The sequence below is a fragment of the Pogona vitticeps genome, chromosome 2 (genome assembly GCF_051106095.1).
Source record: "Pogona vitticeps strain Pit_001003342236 chromosome 2, PviZW2.1, whole genome shotgun sequence".
Classification (NCBI taxonomy): domain Eukaryota; kingdom Metazoa; phylum Chordata; class Lepidosauria; order Squamata; family Agamidae; genus Pogona; species Pogona vitticeps.
This window is the reverse complement of record NC_135784.1, coordinates 90,027,728-90,043,842: the sequence shown is the minus strand read 5'-3', so window position 1 is coordinate 90,043,842 and position 16,115 is coordinate 90,027,728. Positions and strand designations below refer to the sequence as shown.

General features: G+C 40.7%; 2 protein-coding genes across 31 annotated transcripts in view; both read left to right on the top strand.

Annotated features, from left to right (window-relative positions):
- SGCD (sarcoglycan delta) overlaps positions 1 to 16,115 on the top strand; it is a 631,892-nt gene that overhangs the window by 342,459 nt on the left and 273,318 nt on the right. Inside the window, exon 1 of one of the 30 annotated variants that reach the window (XM_072990016.2) lies at positions 2,555 to 14,629. The exons of the other annotated variants lie outside the window; for them this stretch is intronic. Within the exon in view, the coding sequence (XP_072846117.1) occupies positions 14,621 to 14,629 (9 nt within the window). The 5' untranslated portion in view covers positions 2,555 to 14,620. Of the gene's footprint in view, positions 1 to 2,554; positions 14,630 to 16,115 lie in introns of those variants that run through there. 30 annotated transcript variants of the gene reach the window in all.
- LOC144586791 (uncharacterized) overlaps positions 1 to 16,115 on the top strand; it is a 168,235-nt gene that overhangs the window by 140,669 nt on the left and 11,451 nt on the right. The gene's annotated exons all lie outside the window — the stretch shown is intronic.

The window sequence follows — 16,115 nt, the reverse complement described above, 5'->3', positions numbered from 1 at the left end:
ATACCGCCCCATAGCGCTACAAGCACTCTCCGGGCGGTTTACAGTTTTAATTATACAGGCTACACATGCATTACTTTACATTTTCTCATATTGAAATATATTTGCCATGTTGGTACCCATTCTCCCAGTTTGGAGAGATCCTTCTAGAGCTCTTCACAATCCCTTCTGGTCTTTACCACTTGGAAAAGTTTTATGTCATCTGCAAACTTGGCCACCTCACTGCTTATCCCTGTCTCCTGGTCATTTATGAACAGGTTGAAAAGCACCAATCCCAAGACAAATCCCTGGGCCACACTGCTCTTCACCTTGCTCCATTGTGAAAGTTGCCCATTGACACCTACTCCATGTTTCCTTGTTCTCAACCAATTCTCAATCCATAAGAGGACCTGCCTTCTTATCCCCTGACTGTGGAATTTTCTCAGCAGCTTTTGGTAAGGGACAGTGTGAAATAACTTATGAAAATCCAGATAGACAATATCCACGGGCTGACCCGCATTCATATGCCTGTTGACCTTTTCAAAGAATTCTAAAAGGTTTGTGAGGCAAGATTTACCCTTACAGAAGCCATTCTGATTTTCCCTCAGCAAGGCTTGTTCTATGTGTTTTAAGATTTTATTTTGGATGAAGCTTTCCACCATCTTCCCTGGAACAGATGTTAAGCTAACCGGCCTGTAGTTTCCCGGGTCTTCCCTCTTGCCCTTTTAAAGATTGGCGTGACATTTATTTATTTATTTATTTATTTATTTATTTATTTATTTATTTATTTATTTATTTATTTATTTATTTATTTATACCCCGCCCCTTTAGACCATGTCTACTCGGGGCGGCTAGTCTCCATTCCATGTGCTAGTCCCCATTCCTCTGGCACTGTGGCCATTTTAAGGGACAAGTTGTATATTTTAGTTAAGAGATCAGCAATTTAATTTCTTAGTTCTTTAATAACTCTTGGGTGGATGCCATCTGGGCCTGGTGACTTATTGATCTTCAGTTTATCAATTAGGTCTAAAACATCTTCTCTTTTAACCTGAATCTGATTTAATTCATTAGTCAGGAGGGGCCATTCAGGCAGTGGAATCTGCCCAAATTCTCCTGCCGTGAAGACGGATGCAAATAACTAATTTAATTTCTCTGCAAACTCTAAGTCCCCCTTTACCTCCCTTACCATACAAAGGGCCAACTGCTTCTCTGACAGGTTTCCTGCTTCTAGCATATTTAAAGAAGCTTTTGTTATTTCCATTTATATTGCTGGGCATACATTCCTCAAAGTTCTTCTTTGCCTTCCGCATCATCTTCTTACATTTCTTTTGCCAGATTTTGTGTTCCTTTTTATTTTCCTCATTTGGGGAGGATTTCCACTTATGGAAGGACCCCTCCTTGCCCTTCAAAGCCACTCTAACTCCACTCATTAACCATGCTGGCACCCTCTTGGACTTAGTTGAGCCCTTCTTTCTTTGTACAGTAATAACTACTTCCTCTGGTCTTCTACTACCATTGTTTTAAACAGGCTTCATGCACTCTGGAGAGACTGGATTCTTTTTACTTTCCCTTTCAACTTCTTTCTAACTAGTTTCCTCCTCTGAGGGAAGCCCGCCCTTCGGAAATCAAGGGTTTTTGTGTCAGATTTGCTTGACACTCTCCCCCCCCCCCAACGAAAGAGATCGCAGCATTGGAGGAGGCTTGGGACTGCCTGGTGCTGCTTTCTGGTTTGGAGTAAGTATATTTACAGGGCTTTGCAGGGTGGGTTTGGGCTGGGGGGTTATGTTTCTGTGCTGTGGTTTTTGTGTGTGTGTGTTTTGGTGTGTTTATTTTTTCAGCCCCAGCACCTTCTGATGGGGCTGCTGTGTGCTTTATTTTGTTTTTTTTTTAAAAGCCCCACTGCCTTCCAACTGGGCTACTGTGTGCTTTATTTATTTATTTTTTAAAGCCCCAGCACCTTCTGATGGAGCTGCCGTGTGCTCTATTTTTGGGTTTTTGGGCTTTTTTTAAAAGCCCCAGCGCCTTACGAAGGGGCTGCTGTGTGCTTTATTTTATTTTATTTTATTTAGGTTCTCTCTTTTTTTGGCCAGAATGGATTAATCGTTATCCAATGCATTTCAATGGGAAATGGTGCTTCGACTTATGACCATTTCGAGTTATGTCTATCTTCTGTAACAGATTATGGTCGTAATTCGAGGCACCACTGTAGCTACAAATATGGATTTTTCAAGATGTAATTATCAGACTGGCCACTAGATGAAGCCAAACACTATGCTATATAGTAGTGGTCCTCAACCTATTCCAACCCGCGGACTGGTTGGGAGTGTAGGGTCCATGCGCGGGGTGGTGGGGTGTGCTTGGGCGCATGCACAGATGGTGCGGAACATGCTTGCAGGGGCAGGGTGTGCTCACTTGCATGCACGGATGGCACAGGTGTGCTTGTGGGGGGTAGGATGCACATGTACGGATGGCGTGAGGCGTGCTCACGAGGGGTGGGGCGTCCATGCGTGCAGGTGGGCTGGATGTGTGTGCAGGGGGTGCATGCGGAGGGGGGGTGGCAGATCTGTTTCCGTGGACTGGTCCTGCCAAGACCGGCACCGGCTGCGGACTGGGGGTTGGGAACCCCTGCTGTATAGGTAAGCCGCCACTATTTCACCTGGTCTCCTTGCAGCTTGAGACAAATTCCCTCCAGAGCAGCATTGTAACTGTAAAACTCAGAGCTGGGTTGACTGGCGAGGCAGGAGGAGGGGTGCTGACCTTTTCATTACTAAGATTTTATTTGAGATGAACCTGTCCAGCTTTTCATGGGGACTTATTGTGGATTCTTCATTCCTCTTTAGAAGTCAAAATAGGATTTAAAATATTATGTAGTAGGTAATATTCTTGATACAACACAAAGAACCATTTTCTTAAAGATGTAGTACAAATAGAGCACATTTGGCATGTATTTTCAACTGTATCCATTGTAGCTGCTAGAATGTTGAAGAGAGAATGAGTGTGTGTGTAATGTTATTTCTCTGAATGCTTTATAAGTCTCAGAAAAAAACATGGATTCTTGAGACGGGTTCAGTTTGTTCTTTCAGTGAGTCTGAAGAGGTGCAAAAATGCCACTTTGTTGAGTCTCTTGCATCCAATGCAATTTATTTCCATCCCTGATAAAGGTTAACACCAACAAATTCTAATGGAGGAGGATTCAATAAATGATGCGTTTATCACTTGTGAAAATTTAAATCCCTAAGAAATCCATGTTTGTTACCCTTTCCACCCTACAATCAGTAGGGTCAATCCTCAAAAGCACATCTCCTGGTCTTCCATGTCTGAGATCAATCTGTTGAGCTTTTTTGTTGGGGGGGGGGAATCTACTGCCTTTTCCTGCAATTTCTGGTTATAGTGGCAGAAACGGATTTATCCCACTTGCCCTGCAGTCAAGCAAAAATTGTGCCGACAGTAGTGTTTGCAGAAGACAACTCATCAGTTTATTAACATAAAATATTAGCATCAAATAATCAATATATGGGAAAATATAGCGCCAAAGTGACTTGTCTGTTTTGCTACTTTCTATAAAAGAAATACTTGGTCAATTGCCACAGTAAATATTTCTACCTGATAGTTACACGTGGATTCAGCTATATATAGCCACCATTTTAAAACAAAGCAGCACACATCACAGCTGAATCCCACTGCACTTTCAATCCTAAATACAATTAAATGGGATGATATTGACAAGAAATAACCCAATAACTTCACCATTATTTAACCTGGCATTTCTGTTTTCATAATAAAATGTCAGAGGGCAAACAACATTGGGATGAGAATGTTTTGCCCCTGACAAATCATTATTGCAGGCCGAACTGGTAATTTTTCCTTCATCTCTGCAATATATCAGGATGTGGCTTGTAGGGCAGCCACGGGCATTTAACCTGTGTTGTCAGTGAACAAAGACAAGCATCCTTCAGATAAGAGTAACAAATATGAACCCCATTAAGATTTAATGGAAAAATCATTATTATCCTTGACAAGGGTATATGGCTCTCAGTTACATCTGTATGAGATGTATTCTCTCCATACATTTTATTGCTGTTACTCTAAGGCTGCCCCAGATTAGAATAAAAACCTGGGAGAAGCCATTTAAATCACAACTCACTTTCTCTCTCAGTAAAGCTCTGCCATATTGCATATGACTTTTCCTCCAGAATAGGAAGATAAGGGTAATGGGGCTTTGGAATTGCCTCCCAGATAGTTTAGAAGTCATTCAAGGTAGTTAACATTAAGTTTGCCTGGGAAATGAAAAGGAACAATTTTTATTTTACCTAATCACAAGCTTGAGAGCCTGGAATTATTCCTGAAAAGAGCCTGCAAACGATGGAAGCCATCAGGCTAATTAGATGGTAAAAGCTGAGGTTGGCAGGGGTGGAGTACATTTGGCTGAAAGGTCAGCTTCCAGCACTGCTTCAGTGGCAAATGTCATCGTGCAGAACTTTTTAGAGAGAGAGAGAGCTTAAATATAATGTTACCTTTGCAGAGAACTCTTGCACAATAAGTAGAAATTACTTCACACTTGTAGTTAACTGACACATCATAACCGCCCCTCCCCTCCCCCCCCCCCCCCCCCGTTTCCAAGCACTACAGACATAGATCCATTCTTAGTATTCAAGAGGTGCTGATATGTACTCAGAGGCTGGGGAAATTTCCTTTTCTGGATTACATTTTACAGAATCCCCAGTCAGTATGGCCACAGTTGCATTGACAGAGAAATCAAGAGCAGCGGTGGAGGTGGGGAAGATTGTAATCTAAAGCCATAACTAGGAGAGTTTTAGGAACAATATCAAGTTCTGTCCTCTGTGCCAAATGGTCTACATTTGCCAGACAATGGTGAGGCAATTTTCTTTCTTTAGAATTTGTCCAGTAGGACTCCCATATCCTTGGGTGATTGGCTCCACAGTGTCTGAAATCGTGAATACGAGGATGGAACGCAAGGGATGGAACACAAGGATAAGGGACAGAATAAAGGACATACAGCGGTGTCCTTGTATATTATATACAGGGCTGCAGTAAATGGCAGGTAAATGAAACTGTAGATATATATTCTGCAGATACAGGGGTCTTACTGTACTTTGAAACCCAATCCAAGGAGAAAGATGGGATATGGAAGAATTCTGGTAGAGTGAGGCACAGCGACTATCTGCATTGAATGTATTAAAAACTATATCCTGTACTTTAACCTTCAAATACAACAATCTGGTTATGCAATTATAATTACCTGTGGCTTTTTAATCAATATCAGTCATACTGCCCTCCTGTACAAACTAGGAATGGGGACTTGAGTCATGAGACTTATTATCAAGTTGGACTTCAGTCTCACTAATGACCTGACTCATCTTTTTTTTTTCAGTGACTCGGATTTGATTTGTGACTTGAAACCCACCCATCCCTTGCTTTTTTCGGGGGGGGGGGGGAGAAGGCTAGTTTTTAATAGGGACATGGATTTGGGGCATGGTATTCACTACTAAAGACTTGGATTGGGACTTGGACCCAATGACTTGCCAACATCCCTGTTACACATCACCATATTTAAAGTAATTTCACAAAACTGTATCAGGTTGTCCATTATCCTCGCTTTATTGGCAGCCTTCAGATATTACAGAATTATTTATCCCAATAAATATTATTTTTCCCCTCCAAATTGTTAAGAGGAACATTTTCTTTTTTTATCCCCAAACAACCAGCTTTTCACTGAAATAATTATAGAAAAGAATCCCTATGACTAATGTGCAACACATTTCTCTAATAACTCTTCTGTTTTCCCCCCTCACCTGCCAAGGGTTGATGGAAGTTGATGATGATTCACTAGGGACAGAACTGCTCTGGCCCGCTTCTGGCAAAGTGAAGATAAAAATTGGTAGGCTACCTTCATTTTCCAGAGGCAGGATTCATACCGGCAATTAAATTGAATATATATGGAAAGCTCATGCCAACAAAGTGAATCCTCCAAATTTAAAATTGCTTATGGAGAGGTGCTTTATCTGAAAATGCCAAGGTTAAAATCTGGAGCTACCTAGTGGGTCCAGCAAAAACAGTCCAATTAAAGATGTTCCCACAATCAGTTGTATAATCTGGATGCATAATTAGAAAAGGTAGGAGTGGCTGTTCGATGAGTTCGCTTCTACTAGTGTTTTTATGCAAGTCTGTGAACTTAAGAGTTTTCAAGGTGTGCCAAAAACCAGGTGCTTTGAAACAGCATTGATACAAAGTAGGCCTGTCAGAAATAGGATAAAAGCTAGCATTCAGTTCATCTTGCATATGAGAGGGAAGAAAGCAATTTCTATTTGTTTTTGCTTGTTTTCTCTAGCAGCAGGAGAATTAATTGCTGGGAAAGTTACTGAGCTATCAATAAGATCTATTAGCTGAACCCATGCCCCATAAGTCATCGGCTATGGTGGCTTTCCATTAAAAAAACACATCTGATCCCTTCATCACAAGGTTCCTGAGGTTCCCTCAGGGTGTCTTTCATGCTGGGAAAAATAACATTGAATGATGTGGGTTTGGGGATGCCTTTAGTTTTTGAAAATCACTATCAATGGTTTGATCTTACCACCAGCAGCAAATTTTGGAAATTAAAGACACACAGTCCTGTCCTACATCTCCCAATGGCTTTGCCAGGGTGAAAGGGATCCTAAAGAAGTCTCAGGATCTTTGGAGAGATCAGAAGTTTTTAATTTAAAAACAAACAAACACCAGAATTACACAGTGTAAGGTTTTTTTTTAACTGATTTTCTGCTCTTAGGTAGCATTGTGGTCCCCAAAATATTAAACAAAAAATCACATTCAAGCGTACCCACTCATATCCACTCCAACTAATGTACTAATGGACTCCCAAAAGGCTAGGATTTTAATCTTAGATGAAAGTTCAAGGATTTATTTATTTATTTATTTATTTATTTATTTATTTATTTATTTATTTATTTATTTATTTATTTGTGGTCGATTGTGACCACTCTAGGCGGCTTACAACACACACTATAAAAACAATTAGGCATATAATGTAACACATAACATAATATAATTTGCATGAATGAAAAGAAATAAATTTTTTCCTAAAGATGGCAAGAAACAGGATATATTGTAACAGAATAAGAAAGAAAGAATAATTAGGAGTTAACTGGAAGGGGGGAAGGCCTGTCTAAACATCCATGTTTTCAGTTGTTTCTTGAAAATAGGATCATATTGTCCAACTTCCTGTACCAGGGGGATTCTTGGTATTTAAAATATGCCTAATAAGCATTTATCTCTGATTGTCAGCAATCTTTTCAGTGATCAGCACATTTCAATATAACACAGTACTGTATATGTTTTTATATTAGGCAGACATTATTGATACAGCTTCAATGGCTGCCTGAACAACATGAACTGAACACCGACCATATACAAGGTTTATACTGACAGTGTTATTTATACAAATAATCTCTTTAAAATTACAGAAAACTGCTGGGGGGCTTTTCCCCCCCACCAACATAGCAGTGTCCATACATCAATGTTCTGCATACTTGAAGACCCAAACCAAAACTATATGTATCATATATCAAGCCGTATTTGTATAGTGGTTTGTGAAAGTGATATTCACAATTGTATATGTTGCCAAAGTACTAAGCAATAACAAGAGTGGGCAAAGGGATTAATTGAGCTGTGCTGAAAAAATTCCAGATCACCCATTTCTAAAGCTCATGATTAAGAAAAGAAGTAAATGATCCAAGCGGTTAATGGAATACAGTAAAACAACAATCATAACTTTTGCAGTACTGCTTATAAATGGCACTTTATTTTTTTATTTAATTTATACAGTATACCACTCCATTAGTGCAAAATAATCTTCTGTGTGGTTTACAACATCAAGGTAAAATGAAACACAATCAAAACAATAAAGTCATCAATAGAAAGGTCAACCAATTAAACACAGCATATCATAAGAGATACAATCTCTAAATAGAAGGTGGAGCAAGAGGCATAAAGATCAAGCAGAGTAGCATGGAAAGACCTCTCTGAAAAGCAACATTTTCATATGCCTTCTAAACTTTAGGACAGAGGGAGCCAGGCACATCTCCACTGGGAAATAATTCCAAAGTAATGGTATCTCAGTGGAGAAGGCCATACATTATTTTCCTGAGTGGGCCACCAAGAGGAGCATGGCCTGGGAGGCTCAGGTGGCATGGGAAAAGGCATCTTGACAAGTTACGTGATCCCAAACTATGAAAGGCTTTGTAAGTAAGCATCAAGACATTGAACCTGACATGGGACACAAACCAGTGCAAGTGAGGCAGAACTGGGGAGATGTGGTCAAACCCGTTCACACCACTACTAATCTGGCTGCCTCATTTTGGACCTGCTGTCGTCTCCAGGTCAGCCTCAAGGGAAGCCCCATGTAAAGAACAATACAATACTCGAATCTGGAAGATAACCAATGCATGCACTTTCTAGACCAGTTGTGTGGACCTATCATTTCATATAACATCTGATTATTGATGGGATGGTATTAGAGATTGGGACGACTCACCATTTTGGAGAGTCATCCTGCTTCATGATTCGTCAAAAGTTGACGAATCCCCTCCATGAACACACAAATCACAAATTTATTTGTCGATTCGTAGGGGGGTTACAAAAAAACCCTGACCCCTGCGCCGCCTCCGCTGATGCTCCCCATCAGTGCCCCACCAGTACTGGGTGGCTGCCTATCGGACCACCTATCAGCTGATCAGCGGGCCCATAGGCAAAATGGGAAAGCCATAGGAAGAGAGGGAAGGCTAGCCTTCCCTCTCTGCGTATGGGAGATGAATAAAAATGGGAAAATATTCATCCCTTCATATTCGTTGGGGTCTCTGGAACCCATGAATATGAAGGGATGAATATTTAATGAATCAGCAATTTTTGACAAATATTGCAATCCGTTTTTTTATTCGTCCCCATGTCTAGTTGGTATATAGATTCTCCCTTCTTGCTTGCCTTCCTTGGCATCTTAGGCTGGAACTAAACATTATCTAACCAGGTTTTCTGCCATCTCACTGCTACAGAGAGGTGCAAACAGGGAGAAGTGTGCAGCAGAAGAGTGGTGGGTAGACAGAAATATGTTCAATGTTTTAGCTCGTACACTATTCCTCCCCTTATGATCTCCTGGCATTTCTTCTGTCACATATCACAAGTGTTTCAGATGCATGATTCCTACCTGCCTGGGAATTCAAATAAAAGACAAGTGCATGCTTGGAACTCAGCTAAGACAATGCAAAGCAAAGCAAAGCGTGCTGCTTATATACCACCCCATAGCACTTCAAGCACTCTCTGGGCGGTTTACAATTTAATTATGCAGGCTACACATTGCCCCCCCCCCCAGTGAGCTGGGTACTCATTTTACCGACCTCGGAAGGATAGAAGGCTGAGTCAACCTTGAGCTGGCTACCTGGGATTTGAACCCCAGGTCATGAGCACAGTTTTAGCTGCAGTACAGCGGTTTAACCACTGCGCCACGAGGCTCAATGCTAGTGCATTGGGCACCTGAAGGAGAGAAGCCACTTCCCAGTACTATCTCTCAGTTAAGAATCCATGTAACATCTCAGGGCTCATTCAGAGGTAACATTTGGCCCCCCTTTAATTTTTCTTTTAGTCACTTATCTTCCTAGAAACACCGTGACACCCAGATGACTCCTTACTCACTCCACAGAGTTTCTTATTTCTTCTTTCCTGAAGCATTTTATATTCCTTATCCTCTTAGATTAAATGTTGTTTCTGTTTCTTCTGAAGGTGTAGATTTCCCTTTGCACTAACCACAGTGTGGCCAATTCTAATTAGCAGACATTATTAATCCAATTAATTTGTGCCTGAATTAATTGTTACTTCCAAACAAAACTGCACACAACACACCCAAAAAACATCCCACAACAAGGTGCCATTGTGAAGAGACATCACGTAGCCAACACTTTTCTTCACTGTGTGTGGCTTCCTCTTTTTTTATCATGTTTTTAAAGTTTTCAAATTCTAACATGACCCTGTTTGCTTCTGAAGTAGGGAGATGCTCTATGTCAGCAAAAAAGAGTTCCAGAAACAGCTGAAAAAATCTCCAGAAAATACAGTCCCACTGTGTGCTCTGGAGAGTTTAACCCAACCTTCAAACGTTAGGGTTATAGCACTTTTTAAAAAAAAATTTAAAAAATAAAGAAGCGGGGAAATTAATACATGGAAGAGATCCTGGAAACTTGGGTGTTGGAAGTTCTAACTGATTAATTTCACTCCCCACATATCGTTTATTCCCCTGGTTTAAAGGAAGCAATTGTAGTTTGAAGTACCACAACTTCCCATAGTCTTCCAAGAAAAACAGCAAAGCAGAACAAAAGAAAATGGTATAAATGCTTCTTCTGACCTTAGAAGAGCCATATTGAATTAGTTGTTGCATGCCATCCAGTCACCTCCAACTTACGGTGACCTTATGAATGAGTAATCTCCAAAATGTCCTGTCCTGAACAGCCCAGCTTAGCTTTTGTAAGATCAAGACTGTGGCTTCCTTTATGAAGTCTACCCATCTCATATTCAATATTCATCTTTTCCTGCTGACTTCAATTTTTCCTGACATTATTAGGTTTTCCAGAGAATTTCCTCTTGGGTGCTTGCATAAAAGTTTTCAGTTTCATCTTCTTCAGCATTGGCAATTGGAGCATAGATGGAGCAAATGATGGTTATGTTGATGGGTTTTCCATGGAGTCTTATTAATATTATTTGGTCAGATTTTGCATTATAGCTCCTGATCACCTGTGCTACATCTTGCTTCAACATCAAAGTCACTCAATTTCTTCTGAGTTTGTCACTTTCAAAGTAAAATATTTTGTAGTTGTCTGATTGAAAATATCACATTCCAGCCTACTGCAGTTCACTGAAACCAAGCACTGTAATATTTAGAAGTTCTATTTCTTGCTTTATGTTTTCCAGTTTGCCTTGCTTCATAATTCTCACATTCCATGTTCCCACTGAATGTATTGTGCAGCATCAGACTTTCCTTTCAACTCTGTGCACATCAACCACTAAACATCATTTTGTCTTTAATCTAGTTGTGTTATTAGGACAGTGCTATTTGTACTTGTCCTTTGATCGTCCCCAGTAGTTGATTGAGTGCTTTCTGATGGGGGGGTGACCTTTCAGTGCTATCTGTTGTTTCATTTTGGACTGTCTATCATAAGATTTTCGAGGTAAGAAAGGTTTACTGTTGTTGCCCACGCAGTATTAACAAAAGTTAGCTTGACTGTCACTTCCACTGTCTGTGAAAAATCCTCAAACAGCATCATCTTCAGCTACTGCTGTTGCCCAGTAGCTGTTTTCCAGAAATTTATCCTATGCCATCACCATTGGAACTATCCGTTCTTTTCTCCTGATATGGCAGTTACTCTTCACGGGGGTGGATGCATCTTAGCCTGATGTCCCAGTTGTGAACATTACACCCTGCTAGTAGTCCAGGCTTGTAATGACGTCTAACCCTCCATAGCATTGCTCTACACTTCTCTTACACACTCAGATGCCCATGTGCTACAGTGTGCATCCAAGGAGAGCTTTAGAGTGGCATTTTGTAAATAATACAACATTTTTCATCATATTTGTACAAAGAACATTTGTGTGGATTTTGTCTTGGAAGAGCTACAGTTTGAAGGGATTGTGTGAATTGGTCCTAAGCAATCCAATGCTAAATGGGAATACTAAGAAAATGAGAGCAGTTCTAGTCCTTTATAGCTTTGAATACTTCAGATTGCAAAAGGAAGACCACATTTTCACTGATTATCTGCAAGCAATTTTTTTGTTGCAGGACTGCAGCTGAACATTAGAAGACCCCTGTTCCCAAGAGAACTACAGAAGAACTGAATAGATTTAATGCTGATGACAAAGAAACTAAAATTGTTAGAAGACTTTTGACATCTTGGTTCCTTATCAAAAATCTATAAGGAGATTGACTCAGTAAAATCATTAGTGTTTAAGACCTGAGCAGGACTGTCAAGGATAGGACCTTTTGGTGGTCGTTGATATATAGAGGTGCCAGGAATCAGAAGCAACCTGACACATAGCAACAAAAACAAATAGTCTTCTCAACACATTCAGCCCTGAAAGTGGTTCATGGTCTGGTGAAGTCGTACGATGGCAACAGTATTACTGGGAGAATCAGAAGGAGTTGTTGACATAGAGAAAGAGAGGCACTGGCTCATGGGAGACGACACACCTTATGTTGACATATAACCAGGAGGTTTTGTTCAAGTGAATATATCTCTCTGGACATAGGAGTCCATAAATAGATTCCTCAAGTGACAATGATTGTGTAGCATGAGTTTATTTTGAGTATTGCAACTGAATGGCTGCCATTCCTGCAACTAAACAAATCTGTGGCTTTGGCAAAACATTTTGCCATGCTTTGTCCTTTCCCTTGGACACTGCAGATTAAATCTGGTGTTCCGTTTTATTGACGTGAAGAACATGGATTTATATATAGCATTAGAATAAGCCGTGCTGGCAAAGTTAGTTATTAATGCCTAACCCCGAGCGTTTGGGGTGTGGTGATGAATCATTTTGAGTGCCAGAGGTTACATTAGATTATCTTTCAGATCTCTCTTTGGTTCACTGTCACATGATAACTTGAAAGGCTAAGAATTTAAATGGCATTTACATTTGGGTCAAGTTAGTAAAAAAGAAGAGGATGTGGAAGAAAATGGGGTGATCCTACTGAAAGGCAGAGCTAGACTGAGAAGAAAAAGGATAGAAGTAGTTTGGATCTTTGGACGTGACCCTCCGTCCCACACAGAGATGCAAGAATAACTTCTGAATCATGTCAGTGGCAAAGGGACAGATTAAAAAGAGACCAGAAAATAGCATGCCCTGTGTTAAAGATATTTGGAAGTCAAGAAAATACAGTATAGGGTTAAAGGGTTACAGAGGAGCCATTGCTCACCTGGAGAAAGGCTACATAAAACTGCAATAAAAACATATTCAAAATTGATACATATTTTGTACTCAGAAGATCCTGTTTTCAGTTCTTGGCAACTTCAAATAGGGCCAAAAAAAAACTCTTTCTGAAACCAATCAGTACAGATATTGCTGATCTGGAGGGAACTGTAGTTTGTATAAAGTATCTTCATATGTTGATAGAAAGAATGGGGAGGGGTAGGATTGGAAGGGTGGGTTTTTGAAAATAAAGTGAGAGAAGCTTAGCAATTTAACATTGGCAAGAGCAGAAACTAAATCCAGATGAGCAAAATGTACTTCCTCGCATTGACTCCCTTAGCTTCGTTTTTATTTTTTAAACATTCTCTGGCTCCACTGAAGTGTAATGAGCATGTTCAGCATATATTGTTTGAAGCAGTGTGACCTGCTGAATTCGAGGCTACACAGACACATTTACACATTCTTAGAAGAACAACTCTTGTTCAAGTATTTAAGAAGCAGACTAGTTCAGTGATGTTTAACATATCGTTTGACTGATTTCTTTAGACAGCATGAAGAGACACATTTAAGGGACTGGGGTGGGGGAATGAATAAAGCTTAAATGGTTTATTTCCTATATTGGTTCCATAACAACATTGCCACTGTTTTTGCACCTTTGGTCAAGCTTGTTTGCTTGTTGAGGAAGTGTATGTTTTCTTTCTGTAACTTGCATGTCAATTTCAGGATATTTTAGGCAATCCCCACCCCTGCCCCAAATATTCTGCAAGTTGATCCATGGCTGGAATGTACAAAGAACAACCACTTGATGTAGCAGAAACTACATCATGCTTCCCTCTTCTCCTTATATTACTGAAATCCTAATATTTCAAACAGGGAATCTTTGCTTTGAAAAAAAGTCCTGAATTTGTGGAGGGCTGTCAGGGTTGGAGAAAGTGGGAGAGTTCAGACATAATTGTAGTATTTTTAGCATGTGCAGCTTACAGTCATGCATGTCAAGATTAGGATACAGCAGCAATGTGCTGAGCGGAGCCTGGAGATTCTAAAAATAAGCTTCCCCTTTACGCAATTGAAATTAAAACGAGACAGAATGATAGGTAGAGGGAAGGTGGCCCTGAACAGGAATCTGAATTCCTGTCCATCCCAGATTTCCAGAGGCTGAGAAAGTTGACTTAACAGCGATGAAGGTTAGCATGAGATCTTTAATGTGAGGCTGGAACAAAGGAAAGGAACCTACCTCGCTGGGAGAGAAAATATTAATAGCATTTGCTTCAGGAATGAATTGCATTACAGTTCCCAATGCAAAACACCCCGAGCCCATGTGCTTGGAGCAGAGGCGTGTTTTTCTGTGGGGAAGGGGGCTCCTTAAATGCAAAACACATGTGTTTTCAATTGATAGCTGGAGCCAGACCAGTAGCTGTAACTTGGCCTGACAAAGCCTTATTGAAGTAAAAGACAGAGTGCGGTTTCAAAGCAGTTAGCAAAAGAACGGGAATGCTGTTCAGGAAATTCTTCAGGCATGGGCAGGGACTTGGCCGCTGTTCTGCTGTTGGAAAATCTGACAGGGGCAGCTTCTGAGCGCAGGGTAGGCCTCGTGCTGCTCTGAAAGCAACACGGCAATCTTCCCTTGCTCCCACCCCCTGCCACTGCTGCACACTCTGGAACTTGGATTTTCAGTTCATCTGGCAGGGAAATGAGAGAGGTAAGAGGCTATTGTTCTTTCTCCATGCAGCTCTCTTGGCATTGCTGCCCCTTTTGTTCTGAGGTGAGGGATTGTTTGTCTTCAGCTCATTGTTTCAAAGAGATGACAAAGTTGGAAGCCCGTCACCCTGCCTGTGAACGGATTGCCTTGAGGTTTGCTGCCTTTTTACTTTTTACTTGAGTTCTAATCTCACAGGGGAGCAGGACTGCTGTTGGCTTTCACTTTATGTGGGCATTCTTATCTGCCAGCTTCTTTTGCTTCCATAGAAATGGTGAGACAGAAAAAGGAGAGCTTTTAAACTTTATCTGTGACTGCATAAGGACAAAACAGGGAAACGTCTCTAGCTCGGTTTAATATTGAGGGTATAAAGAATGGCATCTGTGTATTATAATTGTAATGCAAAAGTAATGCACAGGTGCTATTTTTACTCACGAGAAATGGAGGGTATTGCCAAGTTCCTTTGGCTAAGTAACATGTTGCACCAGTGTGTAAAGCACATACTGTATCATCATGTCCACTTCTCTGTGGTGTGCCCAAACTGAAACAAAATACATGTAAACTGAATGTAGCTTGGAAGAATTATCATTAGCATTTGAAAGAAATATACTTCATCCCACCTGCTATCTCTTTTCTGATGAGGTTTGTTTGCTGGATAAATTACTGCCAGAAACTTTTATTTAAAAGACTGGTGCTGGGACTGGTGGTTGAAAGACTTCTGAATTTATACTTTCTTTCTGTATGCATTAATGTGAGGCATTCAAGGTCCTCAGCACCAGTCAAATAAATCTTACCTGGAATGCTTGTGGACTGTGGAAAGGAATTGCACAGCAGATTTGGGAGTGCATGTAAAAGATTCAAAAGCACGTGGTGTCTTGTATGTCCAGGCAGCTTCCAATATCTTCTCTAGTTGCCCTGCTTCAGTCTCTTACAAAACTTTGTACTTCTGATGTGTTCAACATGTCTCACATGATTTCCTTCTTTTACATCAGAGTGGGTAATGTTATAAGATCTGGTGACCAATTTTATCCAGAGGCTGCCTTGACCACCTAAAATATGAAGAAGAAGTAAAACACACACACACACACACACCCCCAAAAGAAACAGAAGTAGCTTGTGTTTTCCTGATGTTAAACACTGCAGGAAAATTCTGTGATATATTTAAAGGGTGAAACACTCCTGGAGGGCAGGGGGCTTCCACAAGCAGCAGTTGACCTTTTCTTTTGCTTTGGGCAAAACACTTTTTTTGGGGGAGGGGGAGGGGGAGGGGGAGGCAGAGTGTGACAGAACCGAAGGCCATAAAAACATCCTTAAGAGGCACCAGCAGTCCTAGGGCTGCATTTGTCCACCCCTGTTTAAAATGGAAAGCACTAATAAAAGCAAGAGTTAGCAGAGCTATGCTATGGGTCAAGTGCAAGAGAAATATATTGGCATTAAATAGTGTCAGTGAGGTCAGGAAGACAGATCAGTAGCTGACTTCTCTTGTCTG